The 25873-nt window shown below is 39.7% G+C and overlaps 1 protein-coding gene across 1 annotated transcript; it reads left to right on the top strand.

Moving 5' to 3' along the window:
• The first annotated feature begins 526 nt into the window (after positions 1–526).
• On the top strand, positions 527–24615 carry snx17 (sorting nexin 17). The gene is made up of 15 exons (XM_058613690.1): positions 527–1352; positions 6431–6505; positions 8047–8164; positions 9652–9716; positions 11697–11807; positions 13049–13139; positions 14573–14660; positions 17396–17465; positions 17840–17932; positions 18194–18397; positions 21392–21520; positions 21672–21749; positions 22034–22108; positions 22200–22241; positions 22366–24615. Exons 1-15 carry the CDS (start codon positions 1293–1295, stop codon positions 22483–22485), a joined length of 1419 nt encoding a protein of 472 aa, XP_058469673.1. The 5' UTR covers positions 527–1292; the 3' UTR covers positions 22486–24615.
• The last annotated feature ends 1258 nt before the right edge of the window (positions 24616–25873 follow it).

Below are 25873 nucleotides of genomic sequence, written 5' to 3'. Positions count from 1 at the left end.
TGAACAAATAAAGTATGCACACTGCATTGATATTCATGCCAAAATGTGTAAAATATGTTGAAATAATGAATTCTGGATAAACACATACTGAATTTTATATTTTTTTTATTAATTTAATTTAGTGCGGAATTGTTTGTGTAAGAGTACAATGTCGTATTTTTATGATACACCTTGCGCAAGTAATTCATCAATAGTTGTGTTTCCTTTGATTTCTGACATTATTGACAAAATTAACGCATTTTTTTCTGTCTAATGAATTTTTGGCTGCGCTTTCACTGTCACTTTGGGATGCACGAAACATAAGTGGGGACACTGAGTTAGAGTATTTTATTATGTATAGAAATTCAATCAGCATCGTGTTCGTGACAATTTTTATAAGTGTATATGACATCAGTATGCATTGTTATTTAATGTAAATGGTATAAAACATGTCAGCATTTTTTTATTTTTGTGCCCGTAGTCAATGACGCACCCCCCGGCGGGGGATGAGATGGTTTGGCCCAGAAGAATTGTTGCAATGCCTCTTGATGGGCCAGTAGACAGAGCGAACACAGAATTCCGTGATGTAGGTCGTGGATTTGCCTTTTCTGCGATTTCTGTGACATTTTTTCTCAGCGTGGGCTTCGTCAGGTTTTCTTCAGCAAGTGTAGGAGAAGAAAAAGACAAGAACAACAAAAAACAAGTGCAACTGCTGCTCGTTTCATGTGTCGGAAGGTTGTTTTTTTGAGTGGCTCTGACTGCGACGGTGTGGGCTTTTGCAAGAACCAACAACTGCACCTTTGATCCCAAACTGTGGTCGCGCCAGTGAAGTGAAACACCCGTGAATTGTCACAGTGCGTGTTATTACCAAACTTATCACGGGCCACTTAAAAAGTGGGTGAAAACAGACATTTTAATGGCAGCAGTGAATGTGTAATTACTTAACACTTGCAACATGGCTGCTGCGGGGACAACAGCGAGAAAAGTTTAACACTGACGTGGGAGAAGTTTTACGCGAAAGCTCGCTGCTTTATGAGTTGTCGTGTGGATAATTAAGTCGTCCACAGTCTCGCTTCTGTCTGGTTCCGCTTTTCCCGGACTCACGAACCAGTGGATGAACCGTGTGGGAGCCTCCTCCTCCTCCTCCTGCTGCTGTGTCCTCACCGCCGACAGTCACTGCAGTGGACTTTTCTGTGGGGAAACTGTGGTGTCTTCTTCTTTTTCTTCTTCTTCTTTCCCATCGGAAGCTGCTGAGGAACTGTCGTCTGCCTCCCGGTTTGTGTGTCGAGATTAAACCCCATTAAATCCATAAAATGCATTTTTCCATACCTGAAACGGAGGTGCGCTCGGGGGAAAATGGATCGAACTATGTGGTGAGCATGATAATTTGTGTTTTTGTTTTCCCCACTTTCACTCGGACTGTGCTAAGTGCTGGTTTTAGTTAGTCATGGTCCAGGGCTAATGCCAGTGCAGCAGTGATGCTCTGTGTTTACTGTTTATTACATTAGCAGTGAGGCGTCAGGACGTAAACAGCTGTATAATCAGCTTAATTGCCACAATAGAGTCTAAAACTGCGATATTCTTGCATACAAGATGGAAAAAAACAAAAATATAAATGAAATGATAGAATGGTGCCTAAAATACGTCACACCAAAATACAAGAAAGCAATATTTAATAATACATAAGATATACTCCACAGCTATGTTGAGTATAAGAAATTTAATACAAAATGCAACATAATATACTTTACTATACTATATACTATACAGTTACAGTGAAGGTAGAGGAGCAAACCAAACGAAGGAACATTGAAATGTGAAGAAATAAAGGAAAAGTGATTGTACTTGGGCTGGCTGATGTTGGGAAACCTTGCAATAACACTGTTGAATATGATGATTTGATACTTGCGAAACATGTAATATGTTGAAATGTGACATGGGCTTTATTGGGGGAAAACAAAACATCTCAATGCCCCTCTTAAAATATTTTCTCCTTGAAAAAAACAAAATCATCTCTTGATCTGATCTCTTGCATCAAATTGGGAGCAAATTATATAATAAAAGGCAAAAACAATGATCTACCTTTATGGTATGGTAAGTTCTCAGTCAGTCAAAGAAAGGTACAATCTAGGTTTATTGCAGTTCAATATGTAACTTTTGCTATATATATATATGTATGTATATCATGTTGTATGTATTGACGTTGCAAAATCAACATGACATAGACAGACATATACCTCCAGTGATTCGTTTTTTCAGGGGAGGGTGATTCAGTTATGGCACTGGTGACTTCAGTGGAATAGAAACCACTTGCCTCCATCATGATTCAACACTTTATCCGACACTAATCCTTGTAGGCATGGTACCGTGTTGGAAGTTGGCACTTGGGTACATGTCATTTAAAGTTAAGATCCTTTATTGATCTCAGTGGGGACAATATTGGGTGTTAGAATAGCCCTAGTACACTAGAAAACAGGAACAAGTATATAGTATATAAAGTACAACATAGATGCATAGTATATAGATGATAATATAGTATGAAAAGCAATTATGTACTGTACTTTGTACTGTACTGTACTGCCTGTGATTATTATTGTGAATGTGTGTCTGTTACATTATTGTAAAAGCCATCAGAGGAAACTTGAGTGTTGCTGAGTCTCTGGTGCCTGAGCTTGGGCAACACAGAGTTGCCTTTGTTTTAAAGATTTAAGTCCACATTTCAGGTTCACCTCCATGATATTGCAAATCCTTCATGCCATTTTCTCTCTATTCTATCTCTCATGTTTTTTATAGGTCCTGTGTAAAACACTTGAAAACTGCAAATAAGTTATGTTTGATAGGTGCTACACCTTTGTTGCCTTGGCACAGTGGCAGACATTCACTGTGGAGGGGAGAGGGTATGATTCATGGGGGTTGGTCAAGGACAGCCAGAGTGAAGCATCATAATCATAAATCAATTTATGCTTGTGTGGATGCTAAATACTGTTTTTCCTCATAAACCATGAACAGCAGTTGCAGCTACCGTCAGGAGACATTGTACTTGTGTGTCTGAGGTAATATTGTTCCAAAGAATAACTGTCAACTTTGACTTTGATGACATTTTGACATCATTGTTGGTGTGAATGTATGTACTTTTTAACATGCCTTTAAGAAAGAATAATCTATTATGTTGCTACTAGGGAGTGGTTTGGGTCTAGGTTTATTTCTTGTCACGAAAGTGTCGGGAACAAACACTACAAAAACCAGCAGTGGTGGAATATTAGTAAGTGTTTGTAGCAGATGCTTTATAGATGGAACGCAGTTGCTCTCACATTCATTCACTGCTTTGAAATAACATCTGCAACATCTGGTTTCCATGTGAAATCACACTGGCTGTTCTCAGTGTCACACACGTACCAGTGAGTATTGTATCATGACTCTATAGTGCTCCAAGAAGGGGTGACATATCTTGGAATAATGTTGCTGTGTTACTGCTGCACAAATGTGCTATAAAATTCAAGACCTATGTTTCGATAATTCCCTGGAGAAGTGCTGGACATTTGCAGGGATTTAGAAGTGTAGGATAGTTTCCAGTCATCAGCACGGCACAAACACCTACTCTTTTGCTTTTGGAAGTCAGAGTGTGTTTAAACAGAGTTTTTCTGGTGCCATCTCGGGCTCAACACTTCCTGCCTGTGCACATTTTTTTTTTTTTTTTATCCTTAACTGCAGTGAAGACTTTAAAGAGAAGACTAAACACCTCTCGGCTGGCAGTGCTAAGACTGTCATTGTGACCTTCCTGTAAGCAGCCCACGGGAAGTGACTTTGCTTGATTATAATGCTGAGAGATGTGTTGTGTACCTTGGAACCATTAGGCCACAGAATTTGCAGAGTTTGCACAGGGCTTTTTATAATAACAAGGGCTGCAGTTTGTTTTTTTTTAAATATGGAGCAAATTCCGTGCAAGCACAGATGAATCTTTATTTTGAGTGCTCAGGCTTCCTGTTGTTCAGTCGACTCATCATATCTTCCTGTGTTGTTCACATGGGCCGTGTGGTGTCTTTGTGGCTTTGTAAAAGTGGGATGGAAAGTGACGGTCGCTCATTTACTTTGGTTGAAAAACCTGTTCATTGTTTGCCTTTTATAGTTTTGAAAGTGGGGGAAGTCATGTTTTTATCAACTTTTTTGTACATAAGCAAATTGAATTTAGTCTCTAAATAAAGTTAGATATTATTGGTTTTTAAAATGTATTTAAGTGTTTGAATTAGCCCCGTTTTACAATTCCTCAGACCTTACAACCCCTGGTTTCAGGCTTGTTGGAAATAGCATTAATCAAAAGAGTAACTTCAGCATATTGACCGCTTTACCACTACATATATTCAAATCTCTGTTATATTCAAACCATTGCCAAATGAGTTGAGCATTATGCTTTATGAACTTCACAGACTTCGTGTTTGTCAATATATCAGTTTTTATATTCGTGTCTGTGCCGACATTCCTGCGCCGCGCACAGAGTGAGGCATTTTTCATCACGACTGAGCAGGCGAGGCGGAATTAGTACACATGGCGGGTAAAGTGTCATGTGTACTACACATACAGTAGCACTATGGCTGAAATCACCAAGAGGCGCCTGTGACAGATTTCAGAAGTGGATTCTGCCTCTAAAAATAAACCTGGATGTTCAGTCGGACTTCGCAATCGTTTATTATCACAATCTAATTTTTAGCTTCTCACAGACTGTCCAATATTGAAAATGATTGCTCTGCCAATGGTAATCAGGCACTCTATAAACAGCTGCCTGTACCTGGAGAAGTAACGCCACAGTCACAGATGGATCAACAACACATAACTTAGCAAAGGCCTTACTGTAGAAATAAAAAAAAAAAAACCTTGGTGTCTCTCCTTGACAAAACTACGTCAAATCAGAACCACAGTGTTGTGGTAATTACTCAGTGATCCACCAGGGGCAATAGAGGTTTTGCACTGGAACTGGAACTTAATGTTTGATCTTTGTTTTGGTAAGAAGACAATAGGCAATGTTTGAACTGCTGCTGGCTCTTGGATGTTGGTTGTATCTTAATATCAAAACCAACCTTGTTGGTTCTTCATATAGTTACCATAATCATGTCATTTTTATAATCTGCAATTCAGAGTATGTATTGAGATGTTTTCTTTGCGTTATCACACAGAGTTGAGACATTCTGCATACTCATTCTTCCTTCCTGCCTGGATACTGCTTGCATGCACATTTCTCACTTCATTAGTTGGCCTCTCTCCAAAGTTTTTGACCCTTCCTCTTTCACTCTAGGAGTTTTGATTTTCCCACTTCTGCTATTTTCCTATTGATTGTTATTGTAGGTCATTGGTGGTATGTGAACCATAGTGACACCATGGCTGCCCATGTTGACTATAAATAACCATTAACATAGAGGAGAAAGGAGTTTGTGTCTGACGGCAAATCTCAAGTACACTATTCCTCGTCTACATGGCCATAGCTGTGTGTAGCCTGGTGGAAACTGGTGTTTATTAGTGAAAATATTCGGTTTCATACTAGTCTATCCGTTTGAAAAATGTTATTGGAAAAAAAAACATCAATTCAATAAACAAAGTACGCAAGCGTGTACTTTGTTTATTGAATTGCAGCTAGTGAACATTTTTAGTCGCACTCATAGCAGAGTTAGACCATTCATTTATTTATATTTTTTGTGTTGGACTTTTTTTAATAATAATTTGAGGAAAAACTAAGTCATTGTTATTATTTGTAGTGGCAGGATTGACTGGCAGTCAAACAGGCTTTTGGTGCCTTTTGAAAAACGTTTCTTTTACAGTCCATTGGGTGTTTTGAGTTTTTTGATGCAGCCTCTATTTGGTTAAACTTTTCCTCCCCCCTAAGGCCACAACTTTGTTATTCATTTGGTTTAGTAACATTTTCAACATTTAATGAGGCATCTGACATGAAGTATATATTTACTGTCTGTGATTGGATCTAAACATGATGGCGAGCAGACTCGCGAATTGTGTTTTTTTGTGGTTTCTGTATTGTTATGTTCTGTATAAGGCGAGAGGCAGATGTTTTAACTACAGCAGTTTCTGTTTTTTTCTGTTTGGAAGTTTTAGCTTTGAGAGAATAATGAGCGAGGAAGAGAAATCATCAATGAAACTTTTGCTCAAGCTGTTGCTTTGCTGTTTTTCATCAGTGGTGGTTTTATCTCTGCTCCAAATTCGAAAAGCCACTGATGCATACATGCCCTTGTTTAGCTGGAGAAAAATATTATTATATAATGTTTATCTGTTAGCTAATTTTTGTATATGTCAGATTGTATTTATATTTGACATTTTAATCTCTGCTGTTCCAACAACAAGCCTGTTTCAGATGGATCAATAGAGGCATTTGAAGTTCAGTCTCTGAAGTATGGCAGAGCTTTGTTATCGCTCTCCTTGCATTGAAAATTGTCCCCTTCTTTTCACACAGGCTTACAACATCCATGTCAATGGGGTCCTGCACTGTCGGGTACGCTACAGTCAACTGCTTGGCCTCCATGAACAGGTAATCATGATGCATATACATTTCTGGTGATGTCTAGGGCACACTGAGCGTTGCTCAAATGAAATCACATCCATCTAGGGTGACCTTTCACTCATCTTTGTGCCACATGGTCGATATTCCAACCACCTGCCACTGTAAATCGTCGATGTGGTGCTTTGAGGTCTTGTGCCGTCGTCCCTCCCCAGTTTAAACTAGATGCATATAAATGGGCTGCATTTTGGAGGCGAGTGGGCAACATGGAAGGAATGTTCTTGGCCTTTCTTTCATTTCACCTGCTGGGGAAAAGTAACTTAATCTGAAAAAGAAATGCTGGACAGTGTTGGCTTGCCTGTTCTTCAGCATTTTTCCTCTCTGCCTTAGTGAAAGGTCACACAAAACCACATTGGTTTATCAAAGCTGTTAATCTGGCAATTTCTTTATTAAGCATCAACTTGTTTTACTTGTGGTAACAAGTAGCTTATGTTGCTGAGGTATGTGTTAATTCCATTCATGCCATAGTACCAATCCATACATAAATACCCACTGTCCTGTTTTCACACATTAGTAAGTAAGCAAGCAGGTGCCAAACTTCTCTGTCTCCATCCTCAAGTCTGTGTTATTCAGTCTGACAGTTGCTGTTGCCTGGCAACAGGGTTTGGGGAGGACACACTCAAATCTGTAAGCAACAACCCCAAAGGGATTCCAGTGGCATATTCATGACCCCAAAAACATTGTGGTAATTGCGGTGCTCATGGTGCTCACACTCACATTTAAATGCTAACGGCCTCTCTTGGTTTCTCTTCTGTAAGGACTCATGACAAGCCATATGACATAGCCTTGATTTTCTTTCAGATTTACAAGACGGTACCCTGTGCTCAGTGAGCTAATTTATATGTGTAACGAGTGCTGCCTCTGGCTGGTGTACTGAAAATACCAGAGGGCAATCTGTTGAGGTGAAAATCACCTCACCCCGTAGTGCCCACTGTGGCCTGCCTCCATCACATCATATGTGCAGGATCGAGGTGTATGATAAAGAGGAAAAAAATGTGTTAATGGATTCCTAATGTTGAGCGTGATGTGCAGCTTTAGCCTGCAGCAAGATGTTAGAGTGAAACCACATTTGACATGTGATTCCAGATTTGTGAGCTCTTAGTTCAAATCCTCCTCAGTTCAAAGCTACCAGATTTTAGATGATACAAAATGGGAAGAAATGAGTCAAAAGCTGGAAAACAAAGTAATCTTGGAATGACTAGACAGTCAGGGTTCCAGATGTGTGTTATACACGGAAACTAGTCGTTGAAACAGGGTTTTAAATAGACCCGTGATTCATCTGAAAAAGCTTGAATGTACTTCTTTGAAAAAAAAAAAAACTCCACTCCCTCAATCAGGAGAATGCCACTCTGTGCTGAAGTTAATGGATTTAACCATGTAAACCTCATATCTCATAGAGCATGTGTTCAAAAATAAATGGAGCAACGTAACTTTTCCCTAAATATTCACAGTGTTGAGCAGAGAAAATGCAGGTTGTGTTTCCTGTAACACTGTAACTGCTTTGTCTACAGATAAAGAAAGAATATGGCAGCAATGTGGTGCCTGCTTTCCCCCCAAAGAAGATCTTCACACTGACTCCTGCTGAGGTCGAACAGAGACGGGAACAGCTGGAGAAATACATGCAGGCTGGTAAGTCACTCACAATGAAAAGACTTTCTCATGCCGTGTATTGCGTTTCACTTAATTCCCGGCTTAATTTAAATTCCTGCCACACTGCGGTTGTTTTTGTCGGTGCTTTAAATGAGATTCTGTTCGGGTTTTTTTTTGTTTTGCAGTCTACACATCGCCGCAGTTTGCTTTAAATGTTTTGCTTCACCACAACAATCACAAGTATGACTTGGCTTTGTGTCTACAGGGAGTCCAGCCATACACTGTTCTTTTCATAAAAGCATAGAAGTGTTTTGCTAAAGAAGTGATGATCCATGCACAGAGTCTGCTGGGACACTGAGCCAAAGCCTCGCCACACAGAGTTATGCTGACACACCTGAAAAAAAACAAACCCACTCAGGATTTCTAACCTGTTAGGGATTTTAAAAGTTTTATTATGTTTGGCTCCTCAAGCGATGATATGCTTCCTCCAGGGAAGCTTTAACATGCGTCTGCATCAGATTTGAAAGCCAAAAAGAAAGATGAATTTTATTTATGGTATTTATAGCACCAGTGAGTCGTCTTTTTTGTCTTTTTTTTCTTATTTTATATTCTTATGTAAATGTGCCCCACAACCTTTTTCAAGCTTCCTTTCCAATCAAATGTAATTTTCAAAAAGCCAACTGCAGTTTCATATCATGGATTTTCATCATATTGCCCAGATTTTGTAAACGGATCAAGGTTGAGCTGTCTGCATATACACATGAATGAGTGGAACTGACAGCAACGAGGAGGGTTTGTTTTAATCCTCTCAGGCACTGGCAGTTACAGCAGAACAAGGAGGCGTTGTTTGAGTGTGTATTTGCTCATAGTCCGGGAGCATACGCACACAGGGTGTTCTTGGCCACAAGTTCATGTGATTACATCACAACTTTTTACATAGTTATGGAAAATGAGCTGTTACAAACACAATCTGCTCTCAGATCGCTCTCAGAGTCTTCACATGTGGTCAAAGGAATAGATTTGTTAAATGACGATGTGGAACAGGCTGACCCACAGTCAGATTGTCGTCATCTTATCACAGAGATAATTAAATGCACTGCTCTGCAGCCCAAACTGTATCAATAGAAGGCTAAATGCATGAACAAAAGAGATAAGCTTGACTTGTCTTTTATTTACTAAACATGGGGAGTTCATTATGTTCACATAAGTCTTTGAACCACTGCCAGTCAAGGAAAGGCAGCTTTGACTAACCTCACTTTTGCATGTCGAGCTAAATTGCCTTCTAAAGTGTCTCAAAAAGGTCAAATTAATTTCACAGGAAACTATCAAATGTCATAAGAGGGAGATTTAGTAAGGGAATGAGTACGCCTCAGGAGGTTTATGTTGACTCAATATCCTATCAAGTTATCTGATCAAAACCAAACATATCCATATTAAACTTGCTGCTACTTCCACTCAACATTGAACTAATGTTTTTTGGCTTCTGCTAATCCTCTCCTGTTGTTCTTCTTCTTTTTTTCTTACAGTACGCCAGGATCCTTTGCTTGGAGCCAGTGAGCTGTTCAACAGCTTCTTAAGGAAAGCACAGCAGGTGAGGCTTTTTTTTTTGGGCTCTTGAGTGCATATGTGACCAAAAACACTGAATTAATTCTGGGTTTTTTCACCAACAAGATTTAAAAAAAAACAGAGTATCGTTATGTTCATTCATCTCCCTGGTGGCTCCCTCTCTTTCTCCCATACACGGCACAGCATAAACATTTTCTTCCCCTATGTTTATTGTTGAACGAGCGAAGCACCGTCACTCTTGTGTGTAAACTAGCCACTCGAAAAATCTGGTGTTACAGCAGCATTAGTGTGTGTGTGTGTGTGTGTGTGTGTACAACATACTCACTACAGTAGACTACACCACAGTGCAGTATAGCTTATTATGTACAGTACATTATAAAGTATTGTAATTTCATATTTTAAAAAGAGGTGTGTGCGTTTGTGTATGCATACACTCTGTGTGTGCTTCTAATGAAGACAAACATTGACCTACATCTTATTGTCGTTTACAATCATTTACACAAGTATGAATGTATATGGGAAATGACAAAAAAGTAAACTCTTAAAATTGTGGCACTGTGAGTGCACCTACATTCTGTGCTGGTGCACCTAAATGAAACAGTTGGACTAGAGCGCTGCCCGCATTAGACGTAGGTTTCCTGTTGGTCAGCACGAGCAGTGATGAGGCTGACTGTGCTCTTTGGACCAAAAGTCTGACATCGTCATATCTGCCAAGCTAGTTATTAGTTTTGGCATTGTGGTGGAGTGAGGTAAGGTTAAGCGTGTGTTCCAGCTTTGATCATCACTTTAAAGTTTTTTTGACCCGTCAGAATGAGTTTTTGTTGGCACTGACAAATCTGGGAAAAGATTACGTGGAGGGAAGCAACCTTTAGCCACATGCAACGTCATAGATGCGTTTGTGCTGTGAGTGACTACATGAGCCTCCTAATGATTCATCCCCGCAAGATCTTCTTTCCGCTGTACTAAAAATGAGATTAGTCCCTGCAGTGGTTGGCATATGCTAACTTTAAGGTGTTAAGTTGCTGCATGATGGAAAGAAAAACTTGGTAGTGAGTGATGACATACATCCAGGCCAGGTAGCTGTGTTGATTCTTCATCATTCAAGCTGTGACCTTTGTTGCCTCGAGGCCTGTAAATTCAATATCCTTCACGGAACAGATTCATCCGTCTGTAGCCACGTCACACCCCGTTCTCCCTTTTTCATTAGGCTGTGAATTTCTCTCTCTCTCTCCCTCCTCCTCCTCCTCCTCCTTCAGTCCCATACACTACAGTATGCACTGTGAGGACAGCAGGTGCAGAATAAGAGATGAGTTACCACCCAGTGTTGTTATTTCATCTGAACCTTCAGTGGCAGGGATGTACTCGGAGACCTCCCGCTGTGGAAAACAGAGAAGATGAGAGATGATTAAGCCGAGGTGGTGAGAGACTGCCTGAGGATAAGAGAGACTGGGGTTATCTAGTATAAGCCTTTATATATTAGCAGTTTAGTAGGTACTATTTAGGGTTTCATTTTATGGGGTTTTGTTCAGAAGTGTTTAAGCAGGATATTTTTGTGTTTTATTAAATTTTTGTTTGGCCTCACATCAGCCCTCAATATCTGTCTTGTTGGTATTTTGTTTTTGTGTCTCCTCCATCTGAACCTTTGTTGTTAAAATAGAATTGACCTTCTCAAAAGGCCGTATGTCATGTTTTGCACTTGAATGTGTGATTATCGGGACCACAGCCAAGCCACTGCAGCCTCCTCATATTTTCCTTTTGTAGTGGCAAAAGTCGATCAAAGTGCAAATACAAATTGGATTTCAACGTATTCGCTCTTCAGTAGCCTGATTCCAAACACACAGAAAAGTGTCCTGAGGGAATTTCACCTTTGTTATGACAATGCCATGTTTTTTTCTTGCCCTTGTGATGCATTTCGCTTTTCTCGTGGACTGATATGAATGAGAGCGTGCAGCTTACCAATCACTCTGATGGAAAAAGTGTTTGATATTTTGTTTCTTATCCACAGGAGACGCAGCAGATTCCCACAGAAGAAGTTGCGCTCGACATCTGCCTCTCTAACGGTCAGAAGGTTACTGTCAACATTCTGACCTCAGATCAGACGGAGGATGTCCTTGATGTGAGTGTTGGAATGTTGTCTGTGAAAGAACACAATAATGTGCCGCTTTGACTCTCTAGTCTCTAACTACCACTTTTAAAATTTTGTAGAGAGAAAAAAACAAGGGTTTAAGGTGCTGCTGAATGATGCAAAGTATGACATTTAATCAAATATAGTTAATAATCTACTTTATTAGACATCTCAAAGATGTCAAAAAGGTCGATTACACAGACACCTTGAATTTCGCCTTCTCTAAGCTCAGTAGACGATACATATCATAAATCAAATTAGGTCACAGTCTCTCTTCACCAGTGTTCCCTAAAGATTTTATAGTCAGTAACTTCAAACTCTTCTTATTAAGAAAAATATCAATATAATGATAATCTACAGATAAAATGAACTGAGATGAAAAGAAAGCAAAACAAATCGTAACACTCTACAACAGGATGAACCTTGGACAAGGCAACCAGGACAAAGTTAGTATTTACAGTGAGATAAGCCAGTAAAAAAAACCCCACCAAAATGTTTATATTATGTATTTCTGTCTTTTTATTCTTCCCAACGTGACCCTTGATCGCCAGCAGCCATATAAATGCAAACCATACAACTTCACTTTAAACATGCTGATGTTTCATAACCAGTTTCTTGGCTTTAAACCAAGATAGTTGAAGAAGAGCGCTTGTGAAAATGTCAGCACAGGTTAGTGAAGAGAGGCCAACTGTGCCTTTCAAGTCCTGGACTTTGGGTTTAGAGTTCTTTTAAGTCATTTTATTGAGGGCCAATGAAGAACTTAGAGACTTTGGTTTTGTCTTTGATAAAAAAGGGGAAAAAACAACGACATACACATGTGTATCATCTACTTCTTGTTAGAGTGTAATGGTGATGAAAAGCCAAAGGCAGACATTTTAGGTTTCATCAGACCAAACTGTCATTATTGCTTTGTGTGTTCAGTTTCTCATACCAAATATATTGTATTAACCAAATTATATAAACGAAGAGAGAGGTGTGCTCTGGGCATATTGGCTGGCTTTGTCCAAAAACAAAACTTTTTAATATCAGTTGGAGTCAGAAAGTTTGGTGAGTGTTGCCACAAATATTAAGAAGCTCAGTTTGTGTAACAAAGAGCTCGTAACAATGCTGTGGCAGGTCCAGCCAATATATCACAAGAATGAAATATGGAAATAAATATGATTTTGAAAATGAATTCTCTCTCTCTCTCTCTCTCTCTCTCTCTCTCTCTCTCTCTCTGAACTTTTCTGCAGGCTGTTGCAACAAAGCTTGACCTTCCAGATGACCTTGTGGGTTATTTCAGTCTGTTCCTCATCCGTGAGGGTGTGGATGGAGGTTTAACATGTGAGTTTTATCACCAGTCTTTTTTATTTTACGAGACGTGTGAAGTTTTAACTGGTGGTTACTCTTTACATTACAGTACAGTAATAACATGGTAATAATTCTGTCATGGCGTCAAATTAACTGGGTAATAACAATGATAACCGTGTGGTAATACCTTTAAAATATGATAGTTATTTTGATCGTGATATCCAGGAGAAAGCTTGGTAATGAAGATTATGATACGCTGTATATCTACAGAGATAAGATAACATTTCTTCTTATTACAATACTACTACTATTTGTGCATGTGTTTTCCTTGGAAATACGTAAAAAATGCATTCTTATTATTTATTTTCCTCCCTTGATTGTGTGCATATAGACAAAATCTCTCGACTCTTCAGTACAAACATCGTTTGTTTGTCCGCATCTGCATGTGTTGGCAGTGAGCTGCCACACTGATACAGGCAGCAGCAGCAGCAGCAGCAGCTTTCCACATCAAGATGTTTCTTTTTTTCCAGTCCCATTTTTTTTCCATTTGCTCACAGCCCGTTCATATCCCCTTCAGTCTCAAAGACACTCGTCTTCCACCTGCCAAATTCCCTTTCCTCCCTCCCACTTGGCTGAAAATGGTGCCAGGTGAAATTGGAAAAATCTGCAAGTATTGCAGGCATGTTGTATATTCTTGGCATAGTTTTAAGTTGGACAGTCGGAGTGGTATAAAAGAGAAGGGCTGTGTTTTAAATATGACTCGACTACTGGAATAAATGCACTGCAGCAGGCCGTGGATCAAACAAAACCCGTGGTGGGAGTATTGACATAACAGGACGGCTTGAAGAACTCAAATACTTCATCGACTGTCAGGAAGTTTCCCAGAAGTCTGCATGTAAATCAATATGTGCTGTAAAATATGCAAAGACATGTCAAAAAGAAAAAAAAAAAAACAGCAAGTGGTTTGAAATGGCAGCCTTAGTCTTTTCATGTGCATTCACTGTAGCACTGACAGTTCAGCTTTCTGTCTGCTTTTTGTTTGACTGTGATTTCCAACATCAGAGTAACAGCCGTGTCTCTGCTTCTCGTAAATAGCGTCTCGTCACACAGAGTGAGCGTACGTCTGCAGACCAAAGCGCTCCTTAATAGCGCTGGATTAATAGCGTTGTGCACGTGTTCTGGAAACCCTGCAGCACCTGAGATTTCTTCAGTCATCACGAGGGAATGTGCTGCAGTGAAACAGCTGTAGATTATGAACATGCACAGACGTGCACACACCCACACACAAATGTGGTTGTTTTTATGTTATTTTTTTAACTGAAACCTGTCCAGATGGGTTTCCCCCATCCCTGATTGTTTGTCGTTGGCATCAATATCCAAGTTGTTGTTGGGAATTCACTGATTTCTTCCTCTCACTCTCTTTCTTTCTTTGTTTTCCTGTGTCTGTCTCTCTCTCACACACACAGTTGTGCGGAAGCTGCAGGAGTTTGAGCTGCCTTACGTATCCATCACCAGCTTGCGGAACTCTGAATTTCACATACTCCTACGGAAAAGGTGCCTGCTCGCATAATGACTTCTTCATTTCACCACATACTTCCATAAGTGCTGTCTTTCACATTGGCTGTAATTATAGCTCTGATTCATTTTCTATTTTTTCTAGTTTTATACCCGCCTTTTTCTTATCTGTCAGAACCATGCTCCGCCTAACTCTAGGCTTCTTATCCAGTGTCTCCATCTCCAACAAAGTGGCAGCTAATCGCGGAAAAAAAGCCCCGAGTCATTTGTTTTACCATTATTTTGTCAAGTGCGGTAGTTATCGTGACCAGACAGATGGTGTATATGACTGTTGGGGATTAGACGGGGACATGTTTGAGGTGACATTGTGAATCAATCGCCTGCTTACATTTGCTACGCAAACACTTGACAGCTAAATTATCCAGTGAGCCTACTGTGCAGGTAGTTACATTTGTTGGAATAAGTCAGATATTTTGGGCCATGTTGTTCAGCCCTGCTGCTAATTGAGTCATTTTCAAGTGAGTCAGAATATTGCAGGTGGAAATAAAGGAGGAACTGTTAAAGCTAAAAGATTTGATTTTAACAAACCGAACTACATCACACAAAATACCCTTTGACACAAAAGTATTTAGCAGTTGCCAATAGCACATCCTCAAACTTAACCTTTTGGATTTACAGAAACACTCTGGATCTGATTTATTTGTTATTTCTTTCTTTTTTGAAAACAGTTTAATGCGAGATATGAAGCCTGAAGCTTTGCTTATTTTGGAAGGGAATGGGGATTAGACATTGCTTATGCAGGGTAATGAGCCTCTGTCATTAAGAGCTTCAGGTCACACAAAACCTTATAGAATGGTGGCAAATCTGTTTGCTTTGGCGAGCCAGACAAATTCTGTACATGGGAGAAATACTGATGCAACTTCCTCGTTCCAGTATGAAGTCAGTAACAGTTTCCTTCTTCAACATAACTTTTTTTTCCTCCACTTTTCCTCATGTGTCTGCTCTTTCATCACCCTGCCCCCTGCGCATTGACGTACACAGGATGTTTACTTTCTTTTTGCCTCAAGGAAAAGTCTTAGTCCTCCTGACCTAGTTTCACCGTGCATTGCAGAGCAGTGAGGGAGGAATGAATGTAGAACTAACAAGTGGAGGTGGAGTGAAAACAGACCCCCAGTGTATGAAGTCCTGGTGGGGGGGGAAGACTGAAAGTGAATGTTGAAGAGGAAATGATGTCTCCTTCCACTCCAGTGAAAACATTTAATTTAATTGACATCATGTGCTAAAGATATCTCCAAAGCGTTCTTTCAATAAAAATGGGAATATGAAAGATATTAGAGTTTTTTGTAGTTCAGCAACAGAGCCTATAAATCTATAGTGGGGGCTTTCTTTCTGTTTGCCAATTTTATTCCCTTCTTCCCCTCCTTTCACACTTCACATGACTAATACGACATCCTCCGACACCCCTGTGTCATGCTTTTACATGTTAAATTTCACCCTTTCTTTGAGTGCACAGTCACCTAAATGCTCACAGAATGAGCCCTTGATACTTAGATCAGGATCTAGATCATGTTTTTAATGGTCAGACTAAACCCCTTTAGTGTTTTAATGGTTCTCTTATATGCTTAGAATGGAAGGGTGAGGTGAGAGACATTCACATCGTACTTTAGGTGTTGAATATACACGAATGCTTTGGGAATTTTGCTGTAACTTGAAAGTGGAATGAAAATTCAGCGCCGTGCCAACTCAGATGGTAATAATCCCAACTTGTGTTATGAAACCAGTGAAACCATCACATCTACATCCACTCTGAAGTAAAGTATCTTTAATTACACATAATATGGCCCAAATGGGATCTTTCTTATTTTCACATGTGGTCCCAATTCAGTTCCCTCTCCTTAAACTGTTGGATTGGAATTCATTGTTGTTGTTTTTTTAAACATTACACTCTTCTCAGTTTGCTCCCCCCCCCCGCACTCACACACGCATCAGCATTACACAGCAGTTCCCTTTATCAGACGTACTGTGCTTTAGTCTATGTACAAGGAGTTGCCCTGTTAGCTCACATGTTGTAGCTTTGACAAAGAGTCTGTTCAGCTTTATGTCTGACGTAATCAAGTCGATGTTGATTGTATGTTTACAACCCTGGGGCCGCTGTCACTAGGCTTAGGTACCAAACTCTTGATTAGTACTGTCTGAATTTCATTGATACAGCTGAGTACTGATTCAATTGGTGCCACATTTCAAGTGAGTGAAATTAAAGAGGAACCTGAGCTCCGAGTGAGAGAATGTGGTGCAGCAGCACATAGTTTTAGGAACTGCTGAGGTTGAAATGAGAAGGAGTTTCTGTTTTGTTTTTTGTGAAATTACCTGTAGCTTGATACAGTTGATATAAGCTGCAAGTTCTATCTATACAAACATAGTAATGAGAAAAGGGGGGAAATGTGCTGTTGTGTACTGGTATAGAAGTGTGTCAAATTTGAGAATGTAGATAATTAAATGTTCCTTAAGGGTTAACTAATAAACTATTTAAAATTATCTGAAAAGTATATTATTTCAATTCTGAAAACTGACATATTGACACTTGAGAGATGGTTTCCTTGTTGGCAAATAGACAAAATATGAAAGCATTTTTTATGTTGTGTTACTAAATCTCTTCAAATCAACCAAATTAACACTGTCGATATTAATAATGCTACTTTTTTATTTTATTTTTTTTAATTGTACTTGATTGTGGATTTGTAGAATCTGACAGTTGATGTCATTTCCTTCTGCAGCTATTGGGACATGACCTATGATGGTGATGTGATGGACAACAGAGTTGGACTGAATTTGCTGTATGCCCAGGTAAGATCTCAGAATAATAACAGAATAATTTACATCAAATTTGAAGTCGCCAGATAAATTGTTTTAACTTAGTAACACCTCAAATTCTGTACCAGTGTGATCCTTTATTTCCTTTGCTGCCAAGGTTGTGAGTTGTATCAAATAAAAATATGAAGCTGCTGCCTCTGAAAAAAATGAAAACCAAAGAAAAATAAATAGTGTTTAGCATGTGTAGTTGAGCGTGTTTTTGTGTAATTATTTGCTGACCGGCACTGTTTACACAAAAGGCCTTGGGTGTGATTACTCCCACATGTACAAAAGGAAACAAAAACCTGCTTTATTTTGCCCGTCTGTGCAGAGAGATGAACTTCTGTTTTGTGTTTTTGTTTTTCCAGACAGTATCTGACATTGAGCGAGGCTGGATACTCGTCAACAAAGACCAGCACAGACAACTCAAATCACTGCAGGAGAAAGGCTCGAAAAAAGAGGTAAACAAGGACATCTGCTCAGTTATTCTTCCTCCACAGCAGCTAACTGGATTTCAGCTACTCAGGAATGTCTTTGTCCAAGAATAATTCTGCAGACTGTAGTGATAACTGCCTCGAGTGCATTTTCTAGTGGAAATTTCAAATGTAATTCTCTGGAGATTTGAGAAATATATATATATAGAGATATATATAGATAGCAAGATGTATGTGTATATATGAAATATTAGTCATCTGAAATGTTTGTTATGCTTTTCTTTCCAGTTCATCCATCTAGGTCAGACACTGAAATATTATGGCTATATCAAGTTTGACCCATGTATCACCGACTTCCCGGAAAAAGGCTGCCAGGTCATCGTCAGTGCCGGCAACAACGAGCTCAACTTCCACGTCAAGCTTCCCAACGAGCAGATGAAGGAAGGAAGCTTCAAGGTCACGCGAATGAGGTGTTGGCGAGTCACGTCTTCGGTGAGTGGAATTGTGTGCGATTTAGCACAAGGGTGAGTGCGTTCACCTTCAGCAAAGTGTGCGTGTGTGTGTGTATCTGTGAAGCTCTGCAATAATAAAATTGGATTGCCTCCACATTATTGTGAGACTGCGACTTGGCAGGAGTAGCGATGCACCAGATTTGGCCAGAGGCCGTCTCAAACAACACTGATTCATGTGCCTTCAAATCCTCGTGTGTACAAACATTTTGTCACCACTGCACCACAAACAAATGTCTCTAGCCACACTAGGCATCAGTTTTTACTCCTCCTGCCCGCTGAAAGTGCTGATCTCCACACCATCTATTTTCATCAGTCCAATTACCCGAACACGCAGCCCACACAAGGATAGTGCTTTATTGATCCAGCAGCTTCTGCTATGTGAACTGATAATTGTCCTGTGGCAAAGGAGGGGATGTGATGGTATGCAGTCTGAGGCAGCATCCAAGCAGTACTATACTACTCTGTATACATCCATATAGTGACATCGGCTGCGTTAGTATTTATAAGCATTAGTTTTTGAAAATATAACATCAAGGATCTTCAGGGAAGGAGCAGAGGTGCAGTTTTGTAGAACAAAGCGTTGATTGTCTAGAGAAGGTTGTTGTTTGTGCTGGTGTTTGTGTGTGTTTTCATAATTACAATATTAATCGATGACTGAGTAACTGAGATACTTTCAGGATCACAGCAGATGATGGCGATGACACAGCTTCAGATTCAGCTCATAGTGATTCATGCACGTTGTTGAGTCAGCTTAGCCTTTGTATTAGTTACAAAAATCTTTATAACCCTGATGATCGAATCAAATCAAAAATGTATCTGTATTCAGAGAGAGGAGAGCCTACAGGTCACACAGTGAGCACGCACTTGGTGTCAGTGGAGAGAGAGAAAAACAAACTGCTCTTAACAGGAAGAAATCTCTGACATAAGCAGACTCGGATGACAAGATGTGCAGCCGCCTGCCTCGGTTGGTTGGGTTGAAAGGAGTAAATGGGGGAGAGAGGAGAGGAAGGGAAAGAGAAAGGGGTGAGGGGTTGAGTTGCAGACAGATCAAGAGCAGATGTATAATAGTTGAATTCAGTACAGAGTAGTTCTTGTAAAGAATGAAGTAATAGTGTGTCATTCGGGTCATTTCAGCTTGTCTTAATGTACGTCTGAATTACAGACTGATGATATGGCATCACGAGGCATTTAGGTATCGGGGAGGATCAATTAAAGCTCAAGGTTCAGCAGCATTATGGGAAATGTAGTAGCTTTACTCATAACTGGAGACTTGGAGACTTAAAGGGATTATGGGTTTCTGTTGCACTGTGACCATCACTGCTATTCCACTTGCCTCATGAATGTATTATCTTAAAAACACCAGCAGAGAATCCTTAAAAATGTTCACTCAGACACCCAGATTAACTGTTTAGATTTGTGGCTGGAATATTACTTTCACCTCTTGAACATTGAATTCCTTTGAATGTGTGTGTTATACGAGTCTGGAAAGAAACTGTGTATTTGTCAGTTTCTGGTGGGTAATTATAGTTTGTAATAACTTTTTGTAAGTGCAAATATAAATCATTGGGAGTATTTTTTATTTTTTATTTTTTTAACTCCCTGATTGCGACTGTATTTGTGTTCATTTGACATTGTGCAGTAGCTGACAGGAAATGCCTCGAATAAATAATAAAACATAATCCTAATTGGAAGAAGAAAGCCCGAACAATGTAGTTTCACTTCTGTGCATAGTGTCCGGAAGAACACAAAAGAACCGTGTGTTTCTTTTTGTATAAACAGTCCATATATAACAGACCTATGATTTTTATCTTCCATCTGGTGGCTACATGGAAAGTACGGCTCCATTCCCACCCAGAGGAAAGGGTTTCAGTGAAAAGCACAAGGCCTCATAAATGAGGAATGAATAAAGGCTCGTCTCCGGGGAAATGTTCATGTCACTGAACCTCACAGATGTGTGAAGGCATTTTGAAATTCTGTATTAGCACATTTCTCTTCCTCTGCCGCCGTGTTAATCTTTCAGCATGTGCACGCTCGGGGTTTTTGGCTGGTTGTCATTTGTGATGCAGCAGCTCGAGAAAGAAAAGTAGGTTAGGAACTGTAATTTATTTAGCTGCTCACAAGCTTCCACCACCCTACTCTCATGTAGTAGAGTAAGTAAGCTTGCGGATGGGGTTTGTTGTTCCTTTTAAACTGAAGGAGGCAAATGAACCTTGATGCATGAAGGAGATGAAGTCCATGATGAAATAGAAACTAAACCACAGTTGGCTGATTGTATCAGCTCCAGCACCAGTGCTGTAGTGTGCATTTTAGAGGATGATAACGGTGATAATGTTTGTTATCAGGGGCCCGAGACTCTGGAACGATCTGCCTCAGGAAATGAGGCTGAATCATTCAGTGTTTTCATTTAAAGCTCCTTTTCTAACTTTCTCAGATTGAATCAGTTGGCTTTCAATGTTACTTCTCTGCTTGATTATAATTAGTTTGTTTTATTAAATGATGATGTTTTTTTCATTTTAATCTGTTTCTTATTCTGTCTAGGACTTAGGACTGTTTTTGTACTGTTCCAAGTGTAGTTCATAACTTTTTAAACATAAACAAATGTCTGTTACATTCAAACCATTTTCAAATGAGTGCTGATTGAGTCTGTCAGCTCTATCCGACTGCCTGTCTGTATTTGTCAGGATAGCAGTGTTTAGATCTTGTGTCATCCAGTGACTAAGCCACGCTGCACACAGGAAGTAAGTGGGAAGTAATTACTAACCTTGTTAGTGAAGCGAGACAGTGGGAAGCCGACTCTGACTCCTTCAGTCAGGTCTGATAGTATTGCTTCACAGAGCATCAACAAGAAAAATAAATATCACCAAAAGTTATGTTCTGCAGCTTAATGCACTGGGTACATCATTGAATAAGTGCTTTATAAGTAAATATGATTGTTATAATGTTAATAGTATATATTTTTTTTGTTTTGCTGTAGCAAGTCCCGATAGCCAATGGTACAACCAATTCCTGCAGCTCGGCTAAATGCGAGGTCAAGCTGGAGCTGGCGTTTGAGTATCTGATGAGCAAAGACCGCCTTCAGTGGGTCACCATCACCAGTCAACAGGTACGAAAGAGGTCGAGCATTAACTTGAACAATGATTGTCCTTTTTTTTTTTAATCATAAACAGAGACATTTTGACCCTGCCCCCTTTTTCACAGCGAGGAAATCAGTGTAAAATCTTATTCAGCACAATCTTCCAACTGTGTGATTTCAGGCTATTATGATGAGTATCTGCCTTCAGTCAATGGTGGATGAATTAATGGTGAAGAAGTCGGGCGGCAGCATCAAAAAGGTTTGTGTTAAGAGAAATTATTGTTTGATAGATACCCAATTTAATCTTGAAAACATCATAAAAACAGAATGTGATGTGTTTTGTTTCCCTTTACAATCGCTAAATTCAGTTTATGTTAGAATAGGACGTTTACATACTCGACTATAACACACCTACCTGCCTATAAACAGATTGTAACTGTATATTTTTTATTTTGTTGATTGTAGAGATAAGATTAGTAGGAAAAAAAATGAAGAAATAAGTTAAATGTTAAATGTCTTCATTATGTCTTTGTGTCTTCATAGATGCTGAGGAAACGACACAATGGCTCCATCCACCGAACTGACAGTCAGCAAGCTGTGAAATCTCCCCCTCTGCTGGTGAGAAATGGAACAGCATGCCCTCATTTTATCTTCCTTAATTTCATTTTTTTAGGTGCAGGTTCATTTTATTCTGTATTTTTTGCTGCAGGAGTCCCCCGACCAGAACCGTGAACAAATCGTCAAACTCTCAGTGAGTATTTCGTTGACTTTCTTTGCTTTGAAAAAGACAAACACACCTGGAAAATGACAAGGAATATTCTCCACAGTATTAATGTCATTCGAGTATTAATTAGAGCATTGATTTTTCTATTTAGACCAAGCTGAGCTCGGTGTCCCTGCGTGGGATCAGCGCGTCCAACTCGGCAAACGACATCAGCGGCAACGATTTCCACGGCAACTATGCTTTTGAGGGAATCGGGGACGATGACCTGTAACCCCTCCCTTCCTCTCCCATCCCTACACCCCCCCAACACCCCCCCAACCCCTCTTTCATTCCACTTTCAACAACTGGGATGACAATTATGAGCTGAGCTGAGCCGAGCCGAGCGAAACCACACACACACACACACACGAGTGTCCGATTCTGCAAGATTGTAGCGTCTTCTCGGAGAAATCGCTGCCTTAAGCTCTCGTTTTAACATTTGTTTTAAACTTAAGCTCGTTTTTTTTTTTAGTTCCAAAAAAATCATATCTACTTATATTTTTATTGAAAGTGGCGGCGAGATACTGCGTAAAGCTACAGGTACTCGGAGGTCTGAGGAAGTTCTACGTCTGTTTGACTCACGCGGTTCACTGTGTCATTGACAGTATGTGCGGAGTTACGCTAAATCTATATAAATAACGTATAAATAAGAAATCCTGCTAGATGTAGATCCCGGATTCTCTCCCCCTCCCTCCCGAGCGGCTGCATGTTCCTCTGCAACCAGAGAGAGTTAGACCTGGTACTCGTGATTAAAAAAAACAAAAAAAACAAACGAACAACACAACCGGACGTGGAGAGAGTCGAGAGTCTGTGTTGACGTTGATCTCAGAACTGTAGACCTTTTCAGTGCTTATTTACTAACACAGCTTGGCTAAATACCAAAATGTCATATTTTTATACCGTCAGTGTGTGTGCCATGCTTTCTCTCTGTTATGTGCCAAGTCTGTAGATATCTGAACCAGAAAACCAGCGGTGTTCGCAGTCACTCATGCTGCCTTCAGAAGTTTAGTCTGATGCCTTAACTGTTTCATTTCTCTGCCTCGCGCATCACCTCGTCATTCAACATGAGATTTTTTTTTTTTTAGAGTTTTAAATAAGCGCTGTTCGTCGTCGTCGTCGGTGTCAGTCGTTACCTAGAATCTTGCAGAACTTAAGAGATGATTGATTTGGCCCGAGCTGCTTGCACTTCTTGCTGAACCCATCATTTTTGCACAGTATTACAGGTGGAGATGAATGTTTGGAGTGGAAGCGTGAGAACATTTTGTGGAGATTTTTATTTTCCCGAGGGGGGCTCTGTGTAAAAATCCATCTGTGATTTTTTTTGTTTTTAAGAAATATTTTAAGGTTTCTCATAAATGCCAAAATTATAGTTTACTAAAGCATTTTGCACAAAATAAACAAAAAATTATGACAGTGTCACTTTTTATATTATGTACATGCAAATAAGTATTCTGAACATTTACTACTAATATCTCTATCCTCATAGCTTGTTGTAATCAAAATAGATCAAGTGTAATCTAAGCTGTGTAGAACAAAAACAAGTTTAAACGGACTAACATTTATTATCATTGTTTACATCAATGTTTTAGTTCAAATGGAAAGTGTTTACAAATTTTGCATCTGATATTTCTTCGTCTTGTTCTTGTGGAGCGAGGGATGGCGGAGCATTTCCGGGGCTCCAGTACGAAACATTGTGCCAATCATCTCTGACGATTTAGCTTAAATAAAAAAAATAAATAAAAAAAAAGGTGCTTGGATGAAACGGCTAATGCCATTTCCTGGTGTGTCGTGTATGATGGGCCACGTAACAAAATGATCATATCCGCTGTTTTAGAGGTCGTGTCATTCCATTTTCGCTGTTAAGCTTCATTTGTTTTTTTAATTTCTTTTGCATCTCATTGTTTTTGAAGCCTCTAAATGTAAATCAGTGCCAACCTGTCAACAGCTTTACTGGTAGCCACAACTGTAAACAAAAATGTTCTCAATGTAAATGTCTTGTTCTGTCACTGTTCTGTCAATTCTTCATTTGTATTTTTATTTTATTTTTTAAATAGAGGGATGACTGAGGACACCAGCCATGTTTGTCGTCTCTCTTCCCGTCAGTACCAAGTACGTGGAAGCCCCAAGGTCCTGGGTGTTAAATGTGTAGGTGCCAAATTACACGTCAAGTGCATTAACATCCGCATCGCTGTTTAACTAAATGTCAGATTCCATGAAGACTGCATTGACTTGATTCATTTCACTGCTCTTCGTTTGATTCTAGTGTTAAGGTTCAGCGACAACTGTCCCATCTGTTTGTCCTGATGCAAAAATAAATCCTGAAATGAGACGACCTTGTGGTTCTCAGTCAGTCGTCAGTTAATGGTGCAGTTGAGTCATTTCTTCATTACTGCTGTGTTTATTTACAGCAGCAGCGGCAGCAGCAGCTCTGGTCTAATGCCATGCAGTTTGTCAAGAATGAGTGTGGAGCAGCCATCATTTTGACATATTACAGAGAGGGAGAAGCATGTGTAACTAATTCTAATGGTGGTTTAATTCTGTTTCTGCTTCAGTTTCAGGGCTGTGGTTTCACACAGGGTTTCTCAATGCTGTACCCACTGCCCTGCATTTGTTTTTAGATGATACTCCCGCACCAACACACCTGATTCAAATGATCAGCTCGTTAACGAGCTCTGCAGAAGCCTGGTAACGAGCCCTTTATTTGAATCAGGTGTGTTGGAGCACGCAGGGCAGTGGAAGAATTAGGAGTTGGTTTGGAATTTCCAGACTTTTTAAATGGCTTATTTGTTTCAGCTGGCTGCGTAGACAAAACCAAACTTTCAGAAAAATCACGTCAAATCTCACACGATTGTTACGACTGTTAAATTCTGTGATTCCGTTGCGTGTTTTCCCCTCTGCGGAAATCATAGGGCCCCACATATGCGTCCTATCAGCTTAGTTTGTTGGTATTGGGCACTTTCCAGGTCAGCTGGCGGCTAAATGAATTTAAAATATACAACAGCTTGAAGTTACCATAATATATCGTTTATTTGAATCAGGTGTGTTGGAGCAAGGAAACAAGTTGGTCCCCAGGACCAGGACTGAGAAACCCTGGTTTAACACATGGCTGTGGATGAATTTGGCGACTTATGAATAAAACTTACTTAAACTTAAGACCACTTAACCTTTTCCAACTGCTCCTTAGCGCAACCATCTAATCAGATAATAATGTGGACAGTCAAGAAAAGCAAAATGGGGAAAACCTTATTGATTTAAGTGACTCTGAACGTGACATGGCTGGTCTGAATATGTCAGACACCGCTTTTATCTCTAGAATGAACAGAAAATGGTCTAGAAAAAGGGAACATTTCCAGTAAACGGCAGTTATCAGGTGAAAATGTTTTGTAGCGGTCGGAGGAGAATGACCAGACTGTTTTGAAATGACTGAAATAACCACCTTTTACAACCAACGTAGGAAGATCGTCTCTCAACTCACATCTGAAAACACAGAAGTGGATGGGCTTCAACACCAGGGTCCGTTATTTGAAGGTACAAATGTCCATTAAACGCATACATTAACATATATAAAGAGATATTTTTGTATTCACTAAAGTGCAGATGAAACAAACACATGAGTAATT

The sequence above is a fragment of the Solea solea genome, chromosome 17 (assembly GCF_958295425.1).
Source record: "Solea solea chromosome 17, fSolSol10.1, whole genome shotgun sequence".
Lineage (NCBI taxonomy): Eukaryota > Metazoa > Chordata > Actinopteri > Pleuronectiformes > Soleidae > Solea > Solea solea.
The sequence above is the reverse complement of the archived record's forward strand: the minus strand, read 5'-3'. Positions and strand labels throughout refer to the sequence as shown.